This window comes from Coturnix japonica, chromosome 4, assembly GCF_001577835.2.
Source record: "Coturnix japonica isolate 7356 chromosome 4, Coturnix japonica 2.1, whole genome shotgun sequence".
Taxonomy (NCBI): Eukaryota; Metazoa; Chordata; class Aves; order Galliformes; family Phasianidae; genus Coturnix; species Coturnix japonica.
In genome coordinates, this window is record NC_029519.1 from 54,115,141 (window position 1) to 54,135,673 (window position 20,533).

At 44.4% G+C, this 20,533-nt stretch overlaps 1 protein-coding gene and 1 long non-coding RNA gene across 6 annotated transcripts in view; one reads left to right on the forward strand and one right to left on the reverse strand.

Moving 5' to 3' along the window:
• Nucleotides 1-212: 212 nt before the first annotated feature.
• On the forward strand, nt 213-3,270 carry LOC107313626. Its single transcript, XR_004307098.1, has 4 exons — nt 213-1,588; nt 1,709-1,754; nt 2,012-2,098; nt 2,865-3,270. It is a non-coding gene; the product is annotated as an uncharacterized LOC107313626 (long non-coding RNA).
• A 14,974-nt stretch (nt 3,271-18,244) lies between these two features.
• The window catches only part of EMCN (endomucin), a 48,522-nt gene continuing 46,233 nt past the window's right edge, over nt 18,245-20,533 (reverse strand). For all 5 annotated transcript variants that reach the window (XR_004306987.1, XM_032444322.1, XM_015862124.1 and 2 more), the window contains one exon: nt 18,245-19,947. Coding sequence is in view for 1 of the 5 variants with exons in the window: in XM_032444322.1 (XP_032300213.1) it covers nt 19,942-19,947 (6 nt within the window). In the remaining 4 variants the exon portion in view is untranslated. The remainder of the gene's footprint in view (nt 19,948-20,533) is intronic.

Genomic DNA, 20,533 nt, shown 5'->3' on the forward strand with positions numbered 1-20,533 from the left:
CTAGATATTTATAAGCACTGATAAGATCCCCTCAGTCTTTTCCAGGCTGGACGCTCCTTGGCCTCAGCCTTTCCTCATAAAGGAGATGCTCCAAGCCCCTCATCATTTTTGCAGACTGTCAGTGTATTCTTTCTAGGAGATCCCTGTCTTTCTTGAATTGAGGGGCCCAGCACTGAACACAGCATTCAACATACAGTCTCATCAGTTCAGAGTGCAGAAGGAGAATAACCTCCTTCATCCTGCTGCTGGCCAAACTCCTTTTAATCAGTCCCAGGATAGCATTGTTCCGCACCTTGTCTAATTTCCTCACCTGAGGCTACATCTTCTCCTATTTACTTGACAGAACCAGAGGAGATCATGCAATTGATACAACAAGTTGTCCAACATTTGCAGTGCTGAGCAACACCACTAATGATCATTAAATGCTTTCCTTCTCACAAGAAAAGCAGGTGAAAAAAAAACACCAAAAACCCACACATTATTTTTCCTTTCTTCATCAACTTTTGTCCAATACAATGATTTACCCATCCTGTTGGGCTCAGTGTTAAATATCAGCGGCTTCAATAGGTGTCAGTGGGAGAACAGTCTCTGACTCAGTGCTGCATAGTCTGTATGTCCATCCCTCTTATCTCAGCCAAGCAGCTGGGCCACAAATCAGGAGTGAAGCCAGGCAAGGGGACCTGTGACAGAGCTGTGAGGGAGGACAGGGAGCTGGCAGTGCTCAGGCCCCGGCAATAGGGAGCTATGGCAGACATCAGACCCCTGATACGGCGTCATTGGGTGGGAAGGGGCAGCACCAGCACCAATGGAGGACATTCCTCCCCACAGTGCAGGCAGCACCCTGGCTTGGCATGGAACACCTGGGAGGTAAGTGTGGGGCTTGGGATGGCAGCAAGCAATTTGGATGGGAAGCTGAGAGCTTCTCAATGCTCTTGCTATCTGAGACAGAGCTATGTGCTCATAACTGTGGCTCACTCCACTTTAAGCAGTGTGGGCTTTGTTTTTCTTTGGTTTGGGAAGGGCGCATAAGGGGGGCTGGACTACTGAGATCTGTCTGCACTCCAGGAATAGGCATGAACAGTGGCTGTTGGTTCACACACCATCCTCATGGATTCCTTTGGGGCACGTTTGCACTGAAACTTTGCATAGTTCTTCCCTAATACTTTTAGGCCTGCGCCTTCAGCCCAGCTTATAATTATTTTTCTTCAAGAGGACTGCTGAAAAATGAGGTGATATTAACTTGGGACTCAATCTGGACGTTTCCTGTCAGACTAAATGAACGCTGGAAGTGGCTCTGAATCAAAGGTTGCTTTGACTTTCTGCGGTTGTGTGAGGCCTTCTGCATTTCTCTTTGGGGAACACGCTCATGAGGCTCTATAGCTCATATGAGTATTTGCTGTAGCCAGTCCCTGGCTCCTTTCTCTGCTCACATTTCCTGTTTTGCAGCTGCTGGCTGTGCTGGCGGCCAGCCTGCTGCTGCTCAGCATCCCACTGTGCTACCAGGCCTTTCATTTCCATGTGGCGCAGGCCTACGCACACCTTGGATACCCCCATGCCCAGCACATTGTGGGACAGAGGTATCTGCAAGGTAACCATTGCTGTTGGTGGATATCCGTGCATGTGAATCTCAAATGTGGCTCTACATGCTGGGTTTGGCCTCTGTGTTTTATGTCATCGCCGTGGCTTCACTGCCTTGTCTTTATCTCAGGTGCTGGAGTGGAAAAAAATGAGGAGCTGGCCATGCACTGGTTCAGGTGAGCTGCAAAAATATAACTCCTGAGATGGCACAGCTTTCTGCTGGAAAAGACTACTGAGGCACAGGGACAAAGCTGGCAATGATCTCTGGGGTCACTGGGCCATCCCCTGGGAGGCGCAGGCAGCCTCCACAGTGAGAAAAATACCTCCACAGTGAGAGAGCATGCTGTGTGGGGCAGTACAACCTTGCTAGGGAAATGTTCAAATGTTGTTTTTCTTCTGTATTTTCTGCTCCTTGCCTCCTCTCCTCCCTCAGGCAGGCAGCAGGTCAGGGCCACCCGCACTCCTCCTTCAACCTGGCACTGGGAGCTCTGAGCAACATGACAGCGGCACTGGAGGAAAGGTAACCCAGCTGCTCCTGCCCCTTCCCACTGCAGATAAGGATCTGGTTCCTCCTGGGAGGAAGCCCTGTGCTGTAGGCATCCCATGAATGCAGCTGCATCGGCATTTTTGAGGTCTGACTGTTGTGTTGTCAGCTCTGCTCATAGAAAGCAGACTGTAAGCCCTTGTGTTGGCCACCAGTGCCCTGTTAGCCACAAAGGCTTGGACACTCTCTCCAGTATTCCTGTGCTCTGCAGTGTGCCCAACTGGAGGAACAGTCAGAGACTGCTTTCTGCACAGTCACTGAGATGGCTAATCCAGGGGCCACTCCTAGTTGAAGCAAAAGTGATCAGTGAGTTTCCATCACAGTGCTACTCCTACTTCTTTTTAAACTTATTTTGCTTGAAGTTTTTTTTTTTACTCCAGTCTTCAAACTACAAAAGCAAAACCCTGTGAGCTGAAGCCGTCATGTTTCATTTTGATCCCCTGTTGCATATTAATCAGATAGACTCATGTATTTGGTTGTACAATAAATATGTATTTCAAGAGTTTCATGTGGCTTTGGTTCAGTCAGGTCAAGGAAATCACCAGTAATTAGACATACATGCTCAGATCACAGTGAAAAGCAAAACAAAACCAAATAATTTTCTGAATTGAATTACTGAATTCCACAGAATCTTTCAGATCCAATAATGGTGGTTCTCTAATAGAAGCCTGGCTAAGTAGAAGTCAGATAGGAACAACCCCAAACTCCTAGTTTTTCTTGATGAAGATTTCATGTCCTTCAGGGAAGTGGAGAAACTCCTTGGTGTGGCTGCAGCCCATGGGCTCCGAGAAGCTCAGGAACTTTTGGAGAACATTCAGAAGAGCAGAAAGATGCCATGAACACCTGCACCAGCTTTGCCGCCTTCTGCACCTTTATTGAAAGCTAATTATGAGCTGGATATCACACCTCATAGCAACTCATCTGCTGATATTAAGTTAGATCCAGATGCTGACCTGGGCTTGATGCTGTGGTTGTATTGTGTCTATTTCTTGCTCTGCTTATTTGTTGCAACAGATGGTCATGACTGAAGCTTTGTTGTCATTAGTCAGCATGATGTGTGTGAGTGATGTCATCTGTAACGTAAGTAACAGTGGTTTAAGAAAAGTATTATGGTTAAGATAAATAAAATCATCACGTAACAGCTGTCATTGCTTAAAAACTTCACCATTACTATGCCAGTTTTGGGGAAATATAATTCATCTTAATGGAAGCTGCCTTCGTCCTTGAGGTGGCCTCGGTTCAAAATCACTGTGGGAAGACCTTCATTTGACAGAAATTACATTCACTCTGCAGAGCCATACAACATTTTTGCTGGCAGTAGTGCTGCTGCTGGGGATACCCAGGTCAGTATGCAGTATGCCTTGCTGGTTCCCATTGCTTCATACGATCAGCTGGTGACTTGTCATCCAGTGCCTTCCAGTGTTTTGTTAAGAGCTGGGAAATAAGAGCAAGCTTGAGCAACAACAGAAGCTGCTGATTGACTGAAGTGGGAGCAACCTATGACAACTCAGTGCTTCACCAGTTCTTTACCACATCCTCAGGTTTCCCATGAAACACAGAAACAGCATTTACACTGTGGTCCTTACAACACCTCCCCCACAGGCACAAGTTTCTCCCACTCAGATTGCTTTTCAGGTTGAATTTCCCCTAATTTTCTTTCAGCAAACCCACCCAAAGCACAGGTTTGTTTTGCTGCCAATACCCAACCAGCCACGGGGTCCTGATCTCATCCTTGTTTGCTGAAAGCATTTTTTTTTCCTTGTGCCAATAGCTCAGCTGTAGTTTTTGGCTGTAGGAAATCAGCCATGAACATCAGCAGCTGCTTTGGGAGTGTTCTGCCAGCCCCAGTACAGCTGAGCTGGTGGGGAAGGGGCAGGGGGAGGAGGTAATGCTTCTTGGCCTCCGTGTGGTTTGGGTAGAAAAGCACAGGAGAAAAAAAAGGACAGAAAACAAACAAAAGTTTTGAAAAATACTAATAAAGAAAGGAAGGAGAAGCAGAAAAGGCAAGAGAATGGAGGAGGGGAGCAGAGGGGAACAGGAGAGGAAGAAAGGGAGAGGAAGAGAGAAGTGAAAGAATCGTAGGATCATTTAAGTTGGAAGAACCTGTAAGATCATTAGGTCCAACTGTCAGCTAACAATACCAAGTCCTCAGCACTACACCATGACCCTCAGTGCCATGTCCATGCATCTCTTAAATACCTCCAGGGATGGAAACTCCACCACTTCCTTGGGCAGCCTGTTCCAATGCCTGATCATCCTCTCCATGAAGAAGTTCTACCTGATACAGGAAAAAAAGAAAAAGGGAAGGAAAAATTAAAAAGGAAAGGAAAGTAAATGAGGAAATAAAGAGAAAAATAAAAGGAAAAAAGGAAGAAAGAGAATAAATGCCAGCTGCCCTGCCTTTGGAGCCTCTCCCACATCCCCCCCCCAGCTGTGCCCCACGCCTCTGCTGCTGCAGCCCTCTCCTCCTTGGCACTGTCTATACAGAGGCAATTAGGAGGATTTTCTTTCCCAAAACACAACTCTAATTATAATCTAATTCAGCTTATTTGAAGTACATTTTGGTAGCGTTTCCATTATGCAAATATCAATTTATTATCCTCACATTATGTTTTGACTACGGTTGTGTTGCTAATTAGAGGCAATTTGGCTGCTTAAAAAAAATCCTTTCCTCTCCCTGCACTTTTACTTGGGAACCGCACCGAACAGACGTCCAGCATCGTGTCAGTGATGAAGACCTGTGGTTAGCAGCTCTGTTTTAATCTCTCTAATTGACTTCCAGTGTGTTAGAAGCCACTTAGAAAGTGCAGGTTTTGCTGTTTTTCTTGGGTTTGGGGCTGGAGGTGTGAAAAAGAGCAGCTTATTGTTGCAAGCATTACATTCTACATGAGGATTTGGCTGGATTTGATATTTGTTCGCAAAAACAACGATGCCGTGGAGCTGGGGAAGAGGCTAACAGCCTTTTTGGAAGGAGTGATGCTCAGAGATCAGGGATTGAGTTGATCTTAGGGCTAGGGGGTATCCCTACAACCTCCTAGAGTTATTTCTCTCAGTGCCTCTTACAAAACATGTTTCCAAACAACCCTCTTTATGAACCTTTTTTTTTTTTTTTTCTTTTTTTTTCCCCTTTATAAGATTGCTGGCATGAATGGATGATACCCTGGTATGGAACAGAGCACGAGGATCTCTGCACCTCAGAGTACTAAGGTAATTTTACCACTGAGTGACCTACGTGACCAAACCCACAGATGCCCAAAGCAGCATCTGCAGCTTCAGCCCTGAAGTATGTGCTTCTGCAAGAGGCGAACATTAGGGGTCCCCAGTGACCTTTCAAAAGCTTTGTAGGGAAAAAAAAAAAATACATACCCTCGAGATTTTCTGCTTTTCCTTACAACACAAACCCCACACCCACCCACCTGCCAGTGAGCTGTGTTGTTACAAGGGGTGAAACAGCTCTGATGCAAAGCTAGGCAGAAACCACCTTGCCAAGGGCCCAGAGCAGGGCTGTTGGGACATGAGATGTGCAAATCCATGGGGTGCTGTCACCAGGGCTTTCCTTCTTGTGTGATTTTTCTCTGGGACCTTCACCAGGTGCCTTCCTGAGGCTAAAACCAGTGGTTTGGTGCAAGTATCCAGCAGCACGCTTCAAAAGGGCTGCTCTTTCTGTGTTCTGCACCTGGCCGCTCTATATTCCACTCCTAGTTCATCACGTACGATTACTCACATCACCTCTGCCAGCAGATTAAAAAGGGAAAATCACAATGGGATGGCTCCTTTAGTATTTAGGAAATGATTAATGCAGGGCAAATGTGAGATGAACGTTGCACTTATGCTTTGTCAGTGTTCTACCTAGAACACTTACTGGCAGCCACTCCAAGACAGAATTTAGGACTTTTAGTGCAGGGGATGCCCATAGCTCACAAGGGACTGCAGCACAGGGGATGCCCTGCCAATAAAATCCAAAGTGTTTCACATCATTTCAGTTTCCCTGATGCAATGAAAATATTTCTGAGGGAAGATGTCCTTTGTCCCCCTCCCCCATTACAACAGTTTCCCAGCTTATCCTTAGGACTGTTGATCCCTTCCCTATATGCTGACATGCAGTGCAGAGTGCAGCAGCTCTGAGCCAAAGCCCCTTTACACTGCCATTCACCTACCTAACATTGCAAGTCCATCACTACACCATGTTCTTAAATGCTGCATCCATCTGTCCCCTAAATACCCCTAGAGACAGCGACTCTACCACTTCCCTGGGCAGAAACCTTTCCCATTCGATGAGCATTCAAAGGCCAATTTTCTTTACCCTTTTTATTACCACAATTACAAAGACACAGAAATCTGCATAATTACAGATGCCACGTAATGATTCTGCAGTTAAATATTACCTCAATTCAGGCTCCACTGGCCGTGCTAGTAGCCTGGTGGTCTCATGATGCCAACAGCTATTTAGGAGTGGATCTGGAACCAAGGCACCCATCTTGATGAAGGAGCCAGGGTGATTCACAGACCCAAGGGAAAACTCCTACAGGCGACAGAGTGAGACAAAATCAATCTTCTTGGAGCAGGACCAAGTCAAAAGCCAGATGCAGAGGAGTAGGGAGAAGTGCAGCCCCACTGGTGACTTCCCAAGGGCAATGGCAGAGTCTCTGACATTGAGGTTTCCTTACAAATAGATGATCTCTGGCTGCATAAGCTACAAATCTCTGAGTGCTGTAATGGCTTAATTAGTATGAAGGTGGTACCCTAAGTTTTTGACGTTTTTTTTCAGTGTGAATTTTCCACACTTCAGTTAATCAGAGCTTAATACTTGAAGCAGCGTCATGTCCCTTTAGTGGCTTCTAATTACTTTGAAAATTTCCCCAATTATCCAAAACCATAATCAGGAAAATATTCAATGCACATACAACTCATTACCCAAAAACATTTGATCCTGCTCCTTTCCCTCCACCAAAATTTAGCTGGAGCTCGTGGTTTTCATGAGCCAGCAAAGGAGATGCAGCATGTGTGTAACAGGGGAATTATTCACAATATGAAAAATGCCTTACAGGTACCTCCAGATGGGACTCTGGTGCACAGGCTAAGGAGTAGACTGGGAGAACTGCAGCAGTATTTTACAGGATATCTTTTAAATTCCTTACAGAAAGACATGATTCTTGTAATTTCTGTGTTTTACAGTTGATGTAGAAAAAGGCAGAAGGAGCTGTGAAAATATGAGCCCCTATAAGGCACACATGAAGAAACACAGTGGTCAAAACAAGGCCATGCCGCATCCCATAGCCAGATCCACCAATAAAGTAATCCCATGTGAAACAGTCATTACTGGTGGCCGGAGAAGCCATCCCCACCTCAGTCTTGTAGCCCAAGGCTGAGGAGTTATTGAGCAAAGCCAGCCACGTACAGCACACACAGCTTGTCGCAGGGAACACCGCAGCTCAGCTGTTCTTGGCTGCTTACCAACAGCAATAGAGAGAGATTTAATTTATTTTAAGGCAGAGACAAACATGAGATCCAGAATAGCACTCACACATGGCTGCTGACCCACTATCCAATCCATATGGGACTTAACAGTCCCATTTTCACCACCAACCATAGAGATCACTTTACAAAACATTGCTTTTAAGTTCTGTTAATTAGGGGAAAAAAACAAAAACAAAAACCCACAACAAATTTACATCTTAGCACTGTACAGACGTGAACAAACATAATTCTCAGACTTCTCAGGTTTCTTTTGATCCTTTTGAAAGAGCACTGTGAGATGGAGAAGGTGGTGAGTTGAGATCTTCGGGAAATCCCAGATATTGGGGGAAGGAGGCAGGACCTTCAGTAGGGGAAAAATGATTAATCTGCTGGCTTTACTGTGTGTGTCTTTTGATGCTGAGTGAACATTAAAATGCTAACACATTATTCATGTCTCCTCCATAAAGAGGTAGAATCATAGAATCATTAAGGTTGGAAAGAACGCCCAGGATATCTAGTCCAACTGTTAATCCATCACCCCCTTGTCCACTAAACCATATCCCTCACTGCCACATCTCCATGTTACTTGAACACCTCCAAGGACAGTGACTCTACCACATCTGTGGGCAGCCTTTTCCAATATCTCACCACTCTTTCAGAGAAGAAGTTATTCCTAAAATGTAACTTGAACTTCCTCTGGTGCAACATAAAGCTATTCCTCTTGTCCTTAGTAGAATCCTGCTAAATTCTTCAGGGAAGAGAGGCACATAATTGCAACTTCTTCACCTGTATCTAAAAGACAATCCTTGCTTACTGTCCAAAATGATCAGTCAGTACCTCTCATTGAAGTGAGGAGCATGCAGTGAAAATCTACAAGGAAACATTTCTTTCTTCCATGCCATGCTGCAGTAACCTGAGAGGCTGATTGCCACGAGGTCTCCTGAAGCTTCCAAATGAGTCCAGAATTAAGTTAATACTTAGTGAAAGGTTAGTGCCTAGATGCTACTGAAAACCAGGCTTAGTGTTCAGAAGACATATCAAGAGCGGGACAGCAGCATCCCACTGGGGTATCTGCTGCTCCTTGTAAAACAGCTGTTTAATTGAGTGGCAGCAAGAAGTCAGATCAACAGCATTAGAACGTGCTGCTGGAACTTAACACTGACCAGATCCCCTTTGCTGTCAATTTTTCTCCAGAATGAATAGCTGGACATCAAAGTATTTGCTGTGGCTGTCTCTTGCTGGCTACCCTCCATTTATATCTCACCTTGGCATGGCTGTCTGCCTTAAAAGAAGCTGTATCATAGAATCACAGAATGGTTTGGGTTGGAAGATTATCCAGTTCCAACCCCCCTGTTGGCTGATTTCCCCCTCTCCCATATAATTCCCATATAGTGCTGGTTTACGCTCATTTGTTTCCCAAAATGCATGCTGGTGTCTGGGTTACTGCCAATGGAATCTTTGTGAAAGACTTCCAAATGCAATGTCAGAGGTTTGCCCAAGCTCTGATAGAAATCTGGTTAAGATAAGAAGGTTTTGATCACAAGAACAGAATCCAGCAGTTTCTGTCCTGAAGCCTCAGTGTAGAACAGTACTTAAGTCCATGACTAAATTATTTACATTATTTTATAAAGCAGGATTAACAACTGACTTAGGATGCTTTGTCTGTTCAGCATTTTCAGCTGTTCCCAGGTTGTGTGCCCACAGTGTGCTTGTGCAATAGCAGCAACACAGTTACACAGCTCACCTTTTCAGAGGGAAAAAGATAAAATAAGCAACAATGACATAGACACACACATTTCCCTTCTTACATGATGTGGGGAGTAACCAGAAAGAAGCTTTCTGAAACCATTTCCAAGATGTACATCCCTCCCTCTTCTTCACTCAGCCCCATCACTCAGGTTCTACTACACCAGCAAGTGACTGCCATCACAGAACTAGAAAGATGAGATGACAGCAGAGGAGGCTGCCATCTCACAGAAGGGCAGCAGACAACCTCCACAAGCAGTACCATGTTCAAATGCATTATTTGGCAATAAAACCATCATGGAATTAAAACCCAAGGTAGTCTACAGTGGCCTGACTCCAGCAAGCTAAATTCAAGTGGAGGTGCTGCAAGCCAGGAACTCTGCAAGTCCTCAAGAGCCATGAGTATTATATACACTGTCTGTCTCTCACACTGCTCAATTAAAAAATGAAATAAAATTAAACACAGATAAAAAATAAAAGATGATATAGATGTGGGAGGTCAAAACACTTGCATTGGCATGCTGACGCAGTTGTGATGTCTGATACCGAAGACGTTTCACAAAGACCTGAATATCAACATAAAGCAACCCTGTTAGTCCTTGCTCAGAAGAAGGGCATCTGTCTCAGCCGGCCAGGGAAAAGATGCTCTCAAAGCAGCATATTTCCTTTTGAGTCTGGTTTCAAACAGAAGAACACTGTTTGCTGTTCTATGTTTTTTTTCCCCTACAAGAGAAACTCAACAGTGAGAATCACACTGTTCCCTGGTGGGGCTCAGGAACACCACGCACCCAGAGCAGACACTCAGCTCAGTGGGGTTTCAGTCAGAGAGGTCAGTGGGGCTCTAGGGGAGAATAGAACATTTTTCCACAGCTCAAACCACAGCTAAGATGTGATTTCCTCCCAGAAGCTCAGCCTGGCCTCATTGATGGCATCAGGGAATTAATTAAAGCAGGGAATTAATTGCAAAGAGCAGAAGGAGCAGGAAGACACCTTGCTTGAGCCCCTGGGTGAGGATGCATGGGGCTGAGGACGATTTCCCAGCTGGTGGCAGTGGCCCCTGCCATGTCACACACATCTGAAGTGTGCTGCACTGAGCTGCACTTCAGCTGATTAATCTAATTATCACTACAGACTTAATGAAGTCATTTGCCACTCCACTGCATTACAGACACTATAAGTATTTCTCTTATCGGTTTGCACCTGAGAAATTCATGGCATTAGTGGGGGTTGGGGCTCCGTGTGTTGCTAAAAGGAAAGCACATCACCCTCTTTAGACGAGGACACTTTCAAGAGCAGATCAGAGAGAGTTAAATCAGCCCAGATAAACCACTTAATTTCCTCTTCCCTGATGGGGGGAAAACACCCAAAAATTTTCAGAAGCAAAGCTGCATTACTGGGAAATCCAAGCAGCTGTTTTCTGCTCCAGTAGAAGCAAGCCATTTTAACAAGAGAAAAAAAAGAAAACCCAGAGCAAAAGCCATGAAGATAAAGCATGCAGGAGGTATCACCACCACCCCACAGCCATAGCTCCTTATACCCTGACATCGTCCTTACCCACCTGCATCAGTCCTTCCCACACCATCCATCCTCACACCCAAAGCTTTCCCTGCTGTTTCTTCTCTGGGAGGGATTCAGGGCATCAGGTGGGGACAGAGGTCCTCTGGGCTTTCCATGGTAGAGGTGGAGGGGGAAGGGAGGCCCTGGGTTAATTAATTGAAACTTCCCCTGCACCTCGAGTCATTTGAGGCGATGGAGCAACTCCAAAGGAATACAAATGATTAGTATCTGGCTCATTAACCTTACTGATTACTCCTAATCTGGCGGCCTCCCCAGAACAGGAGCCTGCTTTGCCTCACCAGGAAAAATAAACCCCTCATTTTAGACACTAAAAAGGCTTTCCAGGGTGTGCTGCTAGAATAATTGTGGCCACTGAGCAGTAAATCCATTTCCAAGGGAAAGCATTTGGTCGTCAATGGGGATGCACGACTGTATCAGAGAAAAATAAGCCAAAAAAATAATGATGTCAAAAACTACAGGCTTTGGGTAGATAAACATTTGTTCTCTTTCCCTCTTGGAAAGTGTAAAAAAAAGATACACTTAGGCAATCAAACCTATTACTATTTACATAAAACACGGCACATATTTGCTCTGCGATGCGTTAGCTGAAGGGTAGATAGGTTGTAGCCCAAAAAATGAAATGTAGGGGTGAGTGCCAGAGATCCTGCTAATAACCTCTTGGCTTTCCATTCCTGAGCAGACCCAGAGCAGAGAGGAAGCGATATATAGCTAGTGCTATTGGAAAATATTTAATATAATCTAATAAAAAATGCAATTTTCTCCTCCATTAAGTAGTGTGGGGCCTAAGCCTGTGAGAGCCAGCTGGAGCAGGTCACCTTCTCACGAGCCCAGTTTTGCTCCCATTGAATTCGGGAAGCCCTTTTGAGCTCCCAGGCAGCTTCATCAGAGTGATTTGGAGCTCTGTGCTTCTGTTCTTCATTTTAATAGCTCTTAAAGGCAATAGTTTCACTGCCATTCCTCCTCATGGTCCAGCAGTCACCCAGATATCCACACATGACTCCGGTGCAGGGAGCAGAAAGGAAGGGAACAGGCTGAAGGAAATCCTCCAGGAGCTGCCAGTCAATAACTAGATCACAGAATCACAGAATGACCCGGGTTGGAAGGGACCTCAATGATCATGTAGTTCCAACCCCCCTGCCTGGCAGGGCCACCAAACATACACATTTACTAGATCAGGTTGCCCAGGGCTCTGTCCAACCTGGCCTTGAACATCTCCAAGGACGGGGCATCCACAACCTCCCTGGGCAGCCTGTTCCAGAGCCGAACCACTCTCCTACTATCTTCTTCTAGATGGGAGTTCTTAGTTCATGGGTTTCACATCTATAACTCATTATGACTGGTCTTGGGATGTGCAACCACTAGTGACGAAGCATGAGCTTGAAGGAGGATATATTTATCTTCTTGTTTCCCCTTTCTAAGGACACAAAGCAGTTCCTGGAGTTTCTCTGAAGTATTTCAGAAGCTGAAGACTTTGACCACAATTTCTGGCAGTCTATTCAAAACAGTTTCTCTGTATGAAGTGCTGCATTACTGAATTACAATAAAAGGCAATGCCTTTGGGAGCAGTATAAATAACTCAAATATGAGACAGAAAATGAATTATAATTCAGAATAATTCTTGGTAGGCAGCATACATTTTTTAATTACAATCATAACTGCTTTTTGATTCTGAGATAAGAAGTGGTTACCATAGTGACCCGATCCTTAAAAATAATTTTTGCCTAATTCTGTACAAACCGCTACATAATACCTTCCTTCAGAGAAAGCAATTTAGGTAAATGAGTTTTCCAAACACTAGGTTTTGTGTATGAAAAAGCAATGTAAACTTTACTGAAAAATAATACGACTTTGGTTAGTGCCCAAAGAGCTTTACATACACATTCCCCCACAAGTGTACTCACAGAAGTTTCCTCATGTTCTGTGCATACTACAGATCTTGCACAGCTTTCAAGCTGATGTAGGAGAGCTTTGAGATCCTGCAGAGAACTGGAAAAATAAGAGATCAGAGACATAACTGTCCTGCAGACCAACTGGACCGTTATTGCTCACAATCAGAAGGTTTTTATAATGTTTCATTTTATTTTAATTGTTCTTAAAATGGGCTGCTGAAAGTTGACCATGCACCATTAATGGATGGCAAAGGGAATAGAGAAATGAGAATGAACAAGGCAGAATCTGACTCAAGAATGATCTTTCTACTTGAATTCTTGAATACTTGAGAAAGGCCAAAATGAATATACCTAGCAAACAGAACAAGATTTGAAGGGGGGTGCCATCCTTCTGCCTATGAGCTTTCCCTGTGTCAAGGGAGCTGATTCATCCTAGCCCCAGGAGATATGCCTGACACCTTCCAGTATTGGTTTTGTAAATCTTCCATGCACACAGGCACGTACCATTGCAATGTTATTGATGGAGATCCTCACTGCTGCAATTTCCAGCTGCTGTCATTGGGCATGCGAGCCATTTTGATTCAAAGGAGTCCTACAAGACACTATGCCAAGTAATTAGAGATGAAAATTGCATACCCTTAAGCTCACGTTACACAAGAGGCACCTTTAAATATATTTGTTCATCTACTTGGATGTTTAATGAAGCTGCCCCCTTCTTAACATGGTTGCAGTGGAGGCAGTTCTCCCTCTATCCGTTGTGTAAGATACCATAAGGTCTTTTAGTATAGTCCTTTTCCATATATTTTCTGCAGTGTGAGATACAGCCTCATAAATGCAGTGCTTGGCTTCAAGTAAGACATTTTTGTCTAATTGCCTTGAAGGCAACACGTATCTGAAGGTGACAACAATAACATAAATCAGAATTAAGCATGGTCAAAATGTGTGAGCATCAGCTAAGCTGATGCTGTAGAGTCTGGACTTGGGGGTAGAGGGCAGAGCAAACAGGAGCAATGCTCCATCTGCGATGTGCCAGCTGAAGATACTTCCACATACAAAATAAGATGCATTTGATGGGAAAGTCTCTGATTTTGTCCATTTCCCTAAATTCTTTCAAATATTCAACTTTTCCCCAGAACATATTTTCTCTTTTAAAGTATGGGCTCTTTGGCAACTGGTTATTTTTTAGTTTGCCTTTAATCACCAAGAAATCACACCATCACCAATTCTGGTAAAACCATTTGGACTTCCTCTCATCCCAAACATCTTTATTTTCCAAAAGATGTTGGGCGTAAAGGGCAGGGGCTTAGCTAAAGAAATTCCTATAGGAGATATAATTTGCGATATAAAAATGCTAGAAGAAGAGCAAACAGATGTTTAATATATTAATAACTAAGTACCTCATACTCAACAGTCTCCAGGCGCTGAACATAAGAAATAAAGGTATGAATGTGATAGCTAAAACATGACTTTATTTCTGTTTCCAGACCTAGGGAAAAGAGAGAGTCAACTCCGCCTGTCCTTAAATACTCAATTTGCCAGTTAACTAAGAGTGATGTTAATAATAACAGAGAAATCTGCAAGAAACTGCCCTCACTCTGTACAGTGGGAGCTGATAATATTTTCACGCTGAAGGCAAAGCAAGATGAATTCCCATCATCCTCCCCATAAATCAAGCCCCAGTGACTGCTGATTGTTCACCGGAGCTGGAAATGAGCTCCTAAAACCACTGAGCGCTAATTACAATGAATTATATTAAAATATTTGATCTTCGTCAAAATGAACCAAACCACTCTAGGTCACAAGTAGCCATGAGAGGACTTTCACAATACTTCCACCTGTTCTTTATGATGACTATAAGGTAACATCAGCCTGATCATATGCATTCCTGGGTTGAGGGCCTTTGGTGACAGTCTCTTGCCCCATTTTCCTGAGGTGTCACTTGCAGCTCTCTGGTGACAGGCCACAGACTGGCTCATCCCCGGCACCATCACCAGCACCATCACCAGTACCATTACCTACCTCTCTTGGTGAAAAGAAAGAATTATTTCCAGAGCAAACAAAGAGCCAACAGGAGCTTGGAGACCCAGGGTGCCATCGTGGGCTGGCAGCAATCTGTCCTATCATTCACAGGAGGTACACGGTGCTTTGGAAGAAAATGCCAACTGCATTGACTGCTCCATATTTTTGGAAGGAAACCTTGTGCTGAAAGCAGAGGTCTAATTGCCTGCAGGGCTAAGCAAGGCCCACACTTCTCACAGGATCTGTTTTCAGTGCCTGAGAACATCTCCATCTTGCCAGCTGGCTGAGGTGCTTCATGCCTCAGGGGCTGTAGCTTCCCTGCCCAGGAGCCTCCACACCTACTTCATGTTTTTTGTTCTACCTTTAATTTTTTTTTATTTTTTTTTTCTGTTCTTTCAACAGGATTTTCAAGTACTGGGGAGGTAATGGGGAAAAAACATCCCAAAACATCGAGTGTTAAACATCAGAGTGATTCTTAGCTGTGTATTATGTATTGCTTAATAGTTAATGCATCATTAAGAAAATCAACCTGAATGAGAGTCCAGGCCTGGAGAACTGTGGGCTCACATGCAAGTTTCAGATGCTGATGGGGAAGTGTATTTCCCATGCAAGTGTAAATAGGTCTTCTTCCCTAAACACCACCACCTTGAATACCCTTCCCTAAACACCACCACCTTGAATATCTGGAATGCTCTCTCTAGGAATTACATCCATTACCTTTTCCTTATTTTACTCTGTCAGATTCATTGTTTATAATCCTCATTAATCCCCACTACTTCCATAGGCAAAATAACTGATTTTATATGTCAGACACAGCTACAGAAAATAATTTAAAACACCCCACATGTGCCCAATGATTGAGGCTCAGTTACAGTTAGTGCATTGCCACAGCACTGCAGCAGAATGCTAGTGATTGTGCTCCTAAAACTGGCACAGAAAACCAGCTGGTTAGGTGCCCTCATTTAATTTACATATATATATATATATTTATCAAATATTTCTGGTTTTAGAAACCACCGTCATTCTGCTGACACTGCAGACTGAAACAGCCCCACCTGCATGGTGCCCACTTGGGATTGGCTGTGGGAGGACCGTATGCTGCCCATCACAACCAGCTGATCTCAGCCCACAGATTTCATGGGTGTTCCTGAGAGAGGCTGCCTTTCCCTCCTTGTGGTTCAATTCTTTTTTCAGAAAGTGGACCACAAGAGGGAGCACAGGAAAACTGCAGCTCTCCAAACGAGAGGAAGCAAGGATACAGTGTAATAGCATTTGTTCCTTCATTCTCTGTCCTTATTTTATGAGGTGCCTCATCAGCGTGCTCCAAGTACCAGGTGTCAGTCTGCAGCCCAGCCATAGGTGCCCAGGTGTCTATAGGTACAAGCAGCATTAGGAACAGGTTAATTCAGACCTGCAGTGAACCTTGAAGGGATCCCTTTGAAGAGTGACACATCCATCCACTGATTGGAAGAAACATTTCTAACCAATTTCTAACCAGGGACCCCAGAGCTTTCTCTGCCCTTCCCACCCTCCATCCATCCCTCCCCCCCCAAAGTGCAAAGCTGGCAGTCTCGAGGAGCCACGAGGACAATCCAGCCCATCTGTGTGTCCATGCATGAAGCAAACATGACTTGGCCTTGCTGACAACTGAAGCATATGCAGAAGACTCAATTATTACCCCTTAGAAAAGCTGAATTATCTCCTGGAGCTGGAAATGGACAGTTGCACGGGCTCCATGGAATCATGCATGGTTGGATTTTTGCTGTTTTGTTCTCTGCTGTGCCATGCTGTATGTAATCGTGTTGTGTTTTAGATGTTTAACATTGTCCAAACAGCAGCCGTGGGACATTGGAGGTGGTGAAGGCTTAGTGCTGTCAATGAAGCGTGTGGATGGAAAGTGGAGAGGGGAAGGACAGAATGAGCCGCTCTGGGACGAAGAAGAAGAACACCAGGCAGGGAGGTGTCCTGCTGGTGCACGAGGAAATCTGAACGTTGAAAATGGTAATAAAAGGCAAAAGAACACAGCAGTTCTTCTACTGGAAAGCACCACGCCTGGGGGAGCTTAAAGTGCTGTGGAATGGGAGATGAAAAGCATCAGTATTCCTGTCCTCCCCTAATGGTTTTATGTAGTTACTGGGGGAGGATGTTTCTGAGTTATCATTTCACTGCCTGGTGCTGCTCTGGGAGTGTTCTGATGAGGTCCCAGCAGTGGGTGTCTGCCCTAATGCCCGGAGTAGTGAGAAGGGCTTTGCCAGCCATGGGTTTATTTTTGCCCTCAGCCAGTCTGAAGTCTTGACCTTGAGTCTGGATGAAATGCTGCTGCTGAAAGAAATGGGATTTACCCTCTGTACGTGACTTCTTGTCCTGAAGTGCATCTTGGCACTGTTCTGCTCTTCTTAGGGCTAGTGAACTTGCAGGATGGGTGTGGGGGCACTCAGAGGACCTTTCAGCCATATTTCAAGAGCGTTGGTGTTTCATATCCGCTGCATTCACTGGGGTTAATTAAAGTCTGTGCTTTATGAGTTGCCCTCGGCCATAAATGGAAAAAGATCTGACTCAATTGAGAATTGACAGAGTAATCTTTAAGCTCACTTATTTTATTAGATATAGAGTCCTAATTTGAAGAAATTGAAAAGCCATAACTGATGGTGCTGGGGAGGCTCTGAGAGCTCTTTGCCCGTAACTGCAGAGTATTGGAGGGGACATGGGGCCAAACCATGCCCAATGCTCAGCCTTCCTGGGCAGCACAGAGGTCTCTGGATGGTATCTATGCATTTGAGCACCTTTCTGAGTCGTGCTATAGCAGCCTGCACATTGCTGTGTCCACAGACATGGCGTGTTGAGTCTCACAGTGCAGCAAGTGGAACATTGAGAAAAATGGCCAGCTGATGGCCAGCACACATTGTGGACATCTGCCCAGTGTGCCAACATGAGCTGCTTGTGGGGTTTTTAAGAGTACTTAATGCCTACTGGAGCCTACAGACCATACTGGACAGTGGTCAGGCTGGGAGCAGGAAGGCTAGGATTCTGCCTTCAAACTGTTCCCATTGCTCCTGTATTCCCACTGGAATACTCTGTGATGCAACAGACAGCTTTGCTGATGTTTCATAAGGGCACTATGGGCCCTGTGGACATATTTTTGGCCATGCTAGTGACTAGAAAGGGTCAAGCAGGTGTTTTGGACAAGTACTACAGCTAATGATTTGCAGCAAGCCCTTTTCTCTCCCCTCACCATTTGCAAGAAGTAGCAGTTTTCTGCACTCCTCAGAGCATCTGCTGGACCTGGTCCTCCCCTGCCTGCCATGCCTGGAGCACCTGGTGCCTGGGCTCACAGCAATGTGTTTAGCTCACCCCGTGCCACAGCAGTGCAGTGCAGTGGCCAGCTCTGGCACAGGTAATGAACTGCATTTCTGCAAAGAGAAAAAGTAGAGCCTTTTAATAAACATAATAACTTTTAATAGGAAGTTGTTTTCTCTCCTTGACACATCATGGAGGATGATGTACTGAACGAATTTTACACATACACATATTTTTTGTAATGTTTCTCTGGTCTTTTCTACTGTCCTCTCAGTAGGATGCAACATGCTACAGAAATATTTTAAAATCAACATCAATATGCACAATGATTGCTTTCTTTTTTTCATTGGAAACTTCAGCAATCAGGAATCTGAGTTGGTCCAGATGCTATCTGGTATATTTTAGGCCTGACCTTTCTAAAGCACAACTTCTCTGCTTTGCAGCAACCCAAGTGATCCAGGAGCACCTGAACAGACCATAGAAGTTTAGCTACAGCATGGAGAGGCCTTGTTCATTTCTCAACTTTTACAAAACTTCATCACAATTTCTCTTGGTGCTGCTAAGACAGAGGATTAGATCCATCACTGATGAAATAAGAGCAACAGTCAAAAGTAGGGAAATTAACACTTTATCTTTGTGCATAAATATGGACTAACAAATCCATTCAATATCTTGCCATACTGCTACTTAAGTTTTATCTACCCACAGAGGGAAATTGGGGGGAGAAGTTTCCTCAAAAGCATTTCATCAATGGTATCACAACACAAATTGCTGGCCTGGCTCTCAGCCCCACATTTGCAACCCCAACTGTCTCCTGTCCTTTCCCCAAAACAACAATGGAGCTTCTCAGCACACTGCCAGAGTCAGCGGATTGGGGCTGAGCAGATGCTCACATTAATACAATTTTTGAACATTTACAGTTCTAGCAGAGTAGGATACATGCAGGTAGAAGCACTACTTGATATTTTTGCAGCATCAGCTCTGTACAAATTAAGAGTCTGTCATCATCACTTAAACACTCCTTAAACTTCCAGCATTATTTGGTAGCCACCAGGAATCTCATGTATTACTCCAAATACAGGGTTCAGCTGCAGAATTGCTTTTCCTGCTGATCCCCACTGTGCACCTCAGCTCAGAGGAGTCATTCACAGCATGCACAATGCAGTGGCTAGCCAAGGAACAGGAAAAAAATTAACTGTGTTGTCTGCTACATCACAAGGACCATATTCAGCAATTCATAGAATTTCAAAAAACAAAACAAGAACACAAACATCAGTGCAAAGCATATTCACCCCCTTCACAGAAATAAAGCACACGCTTCAGCATTTCACCCAGGCATCCCATCCTGTAAACATTTATGACAAGTAAAGCATGTGCTTCAGTGAGGAGTCTCCAGGAAACCACTGAATTAACTTCCACTGTGGCAGTTGGCCCAGTAATGTTTCAAGGGTCAGGCCATGTTTGTATTTTGCTACATACAATTAAAAGAACCCTAAATACCGTAAGTTCAACAAAGTATGCTAACATATTCCTTCCTGCATGTGCAGAAGATTCTTGTAATAATGACTATGCAAACACGCTCTTCAACCTTCTTGAGAGTTTTCCTGCTTCTACTATATGAGAACATAATAAATACACATGATATACCAGTTATTAAGCCATCAAAAAAGCACATCGTTCCAGAAGGGACAGGAGGCACTTGAGGCTTAGAAGTCAAGGGCTGGTCATTAGCACAAGTGTCCTGCCTGGCAAAAAGCTTCAGCTGCTCCACAGCTCCTGTGGCATTGCAACCTTGGTGGGATGTTCCTGCACGTTGTCTTAAACCAGGCTGCTTCACATCTGAAATGATAACAGTATCTCAAGATTATTGTTCCAGGTAAGACTGCTCAGGAATATGACAATAAGCAGAAGCGAGCAATACAGAGTAAATCCAGCATGGAGCAGATAACAGGGACTAAATCCATCATCCAGGAGATTGCCCTGCATCCACACAGAGTCAGCTCTGGGTTTTTAGTAATATAGCGACATTACATTCTGATGCTCTAATTCAAGGGACAGATTTCACCTATTTTATCCTTGCTGTTGGCATCAGGAAAGCTCAGTTTGGGCATTCCTTAGGGGAATGAGAACAAGCCAAAAGATTCAAAGATGTCTCTTTGTGTTGCTGGTCAATCAGATCTCAGTGGAGGATGATGGCACCCATTCTAGGGGACTATTTTGCAGTGATGGTGCAAGGCTGGGCTTCATCTGGACCCAACACTGTTGTCTCTACCCACTCCCTCCCATGGTATGCTCTGACACCTATTTTCTCAGGACATCCTTCATCTTTTCTTCCCTTTTAAGAGAAGCAGCTCTATGGGAAACAGACAGATGTGTTAGGGGAAAAGATCATGAATGAAGGAAAATGTATATATATATGGGTTAT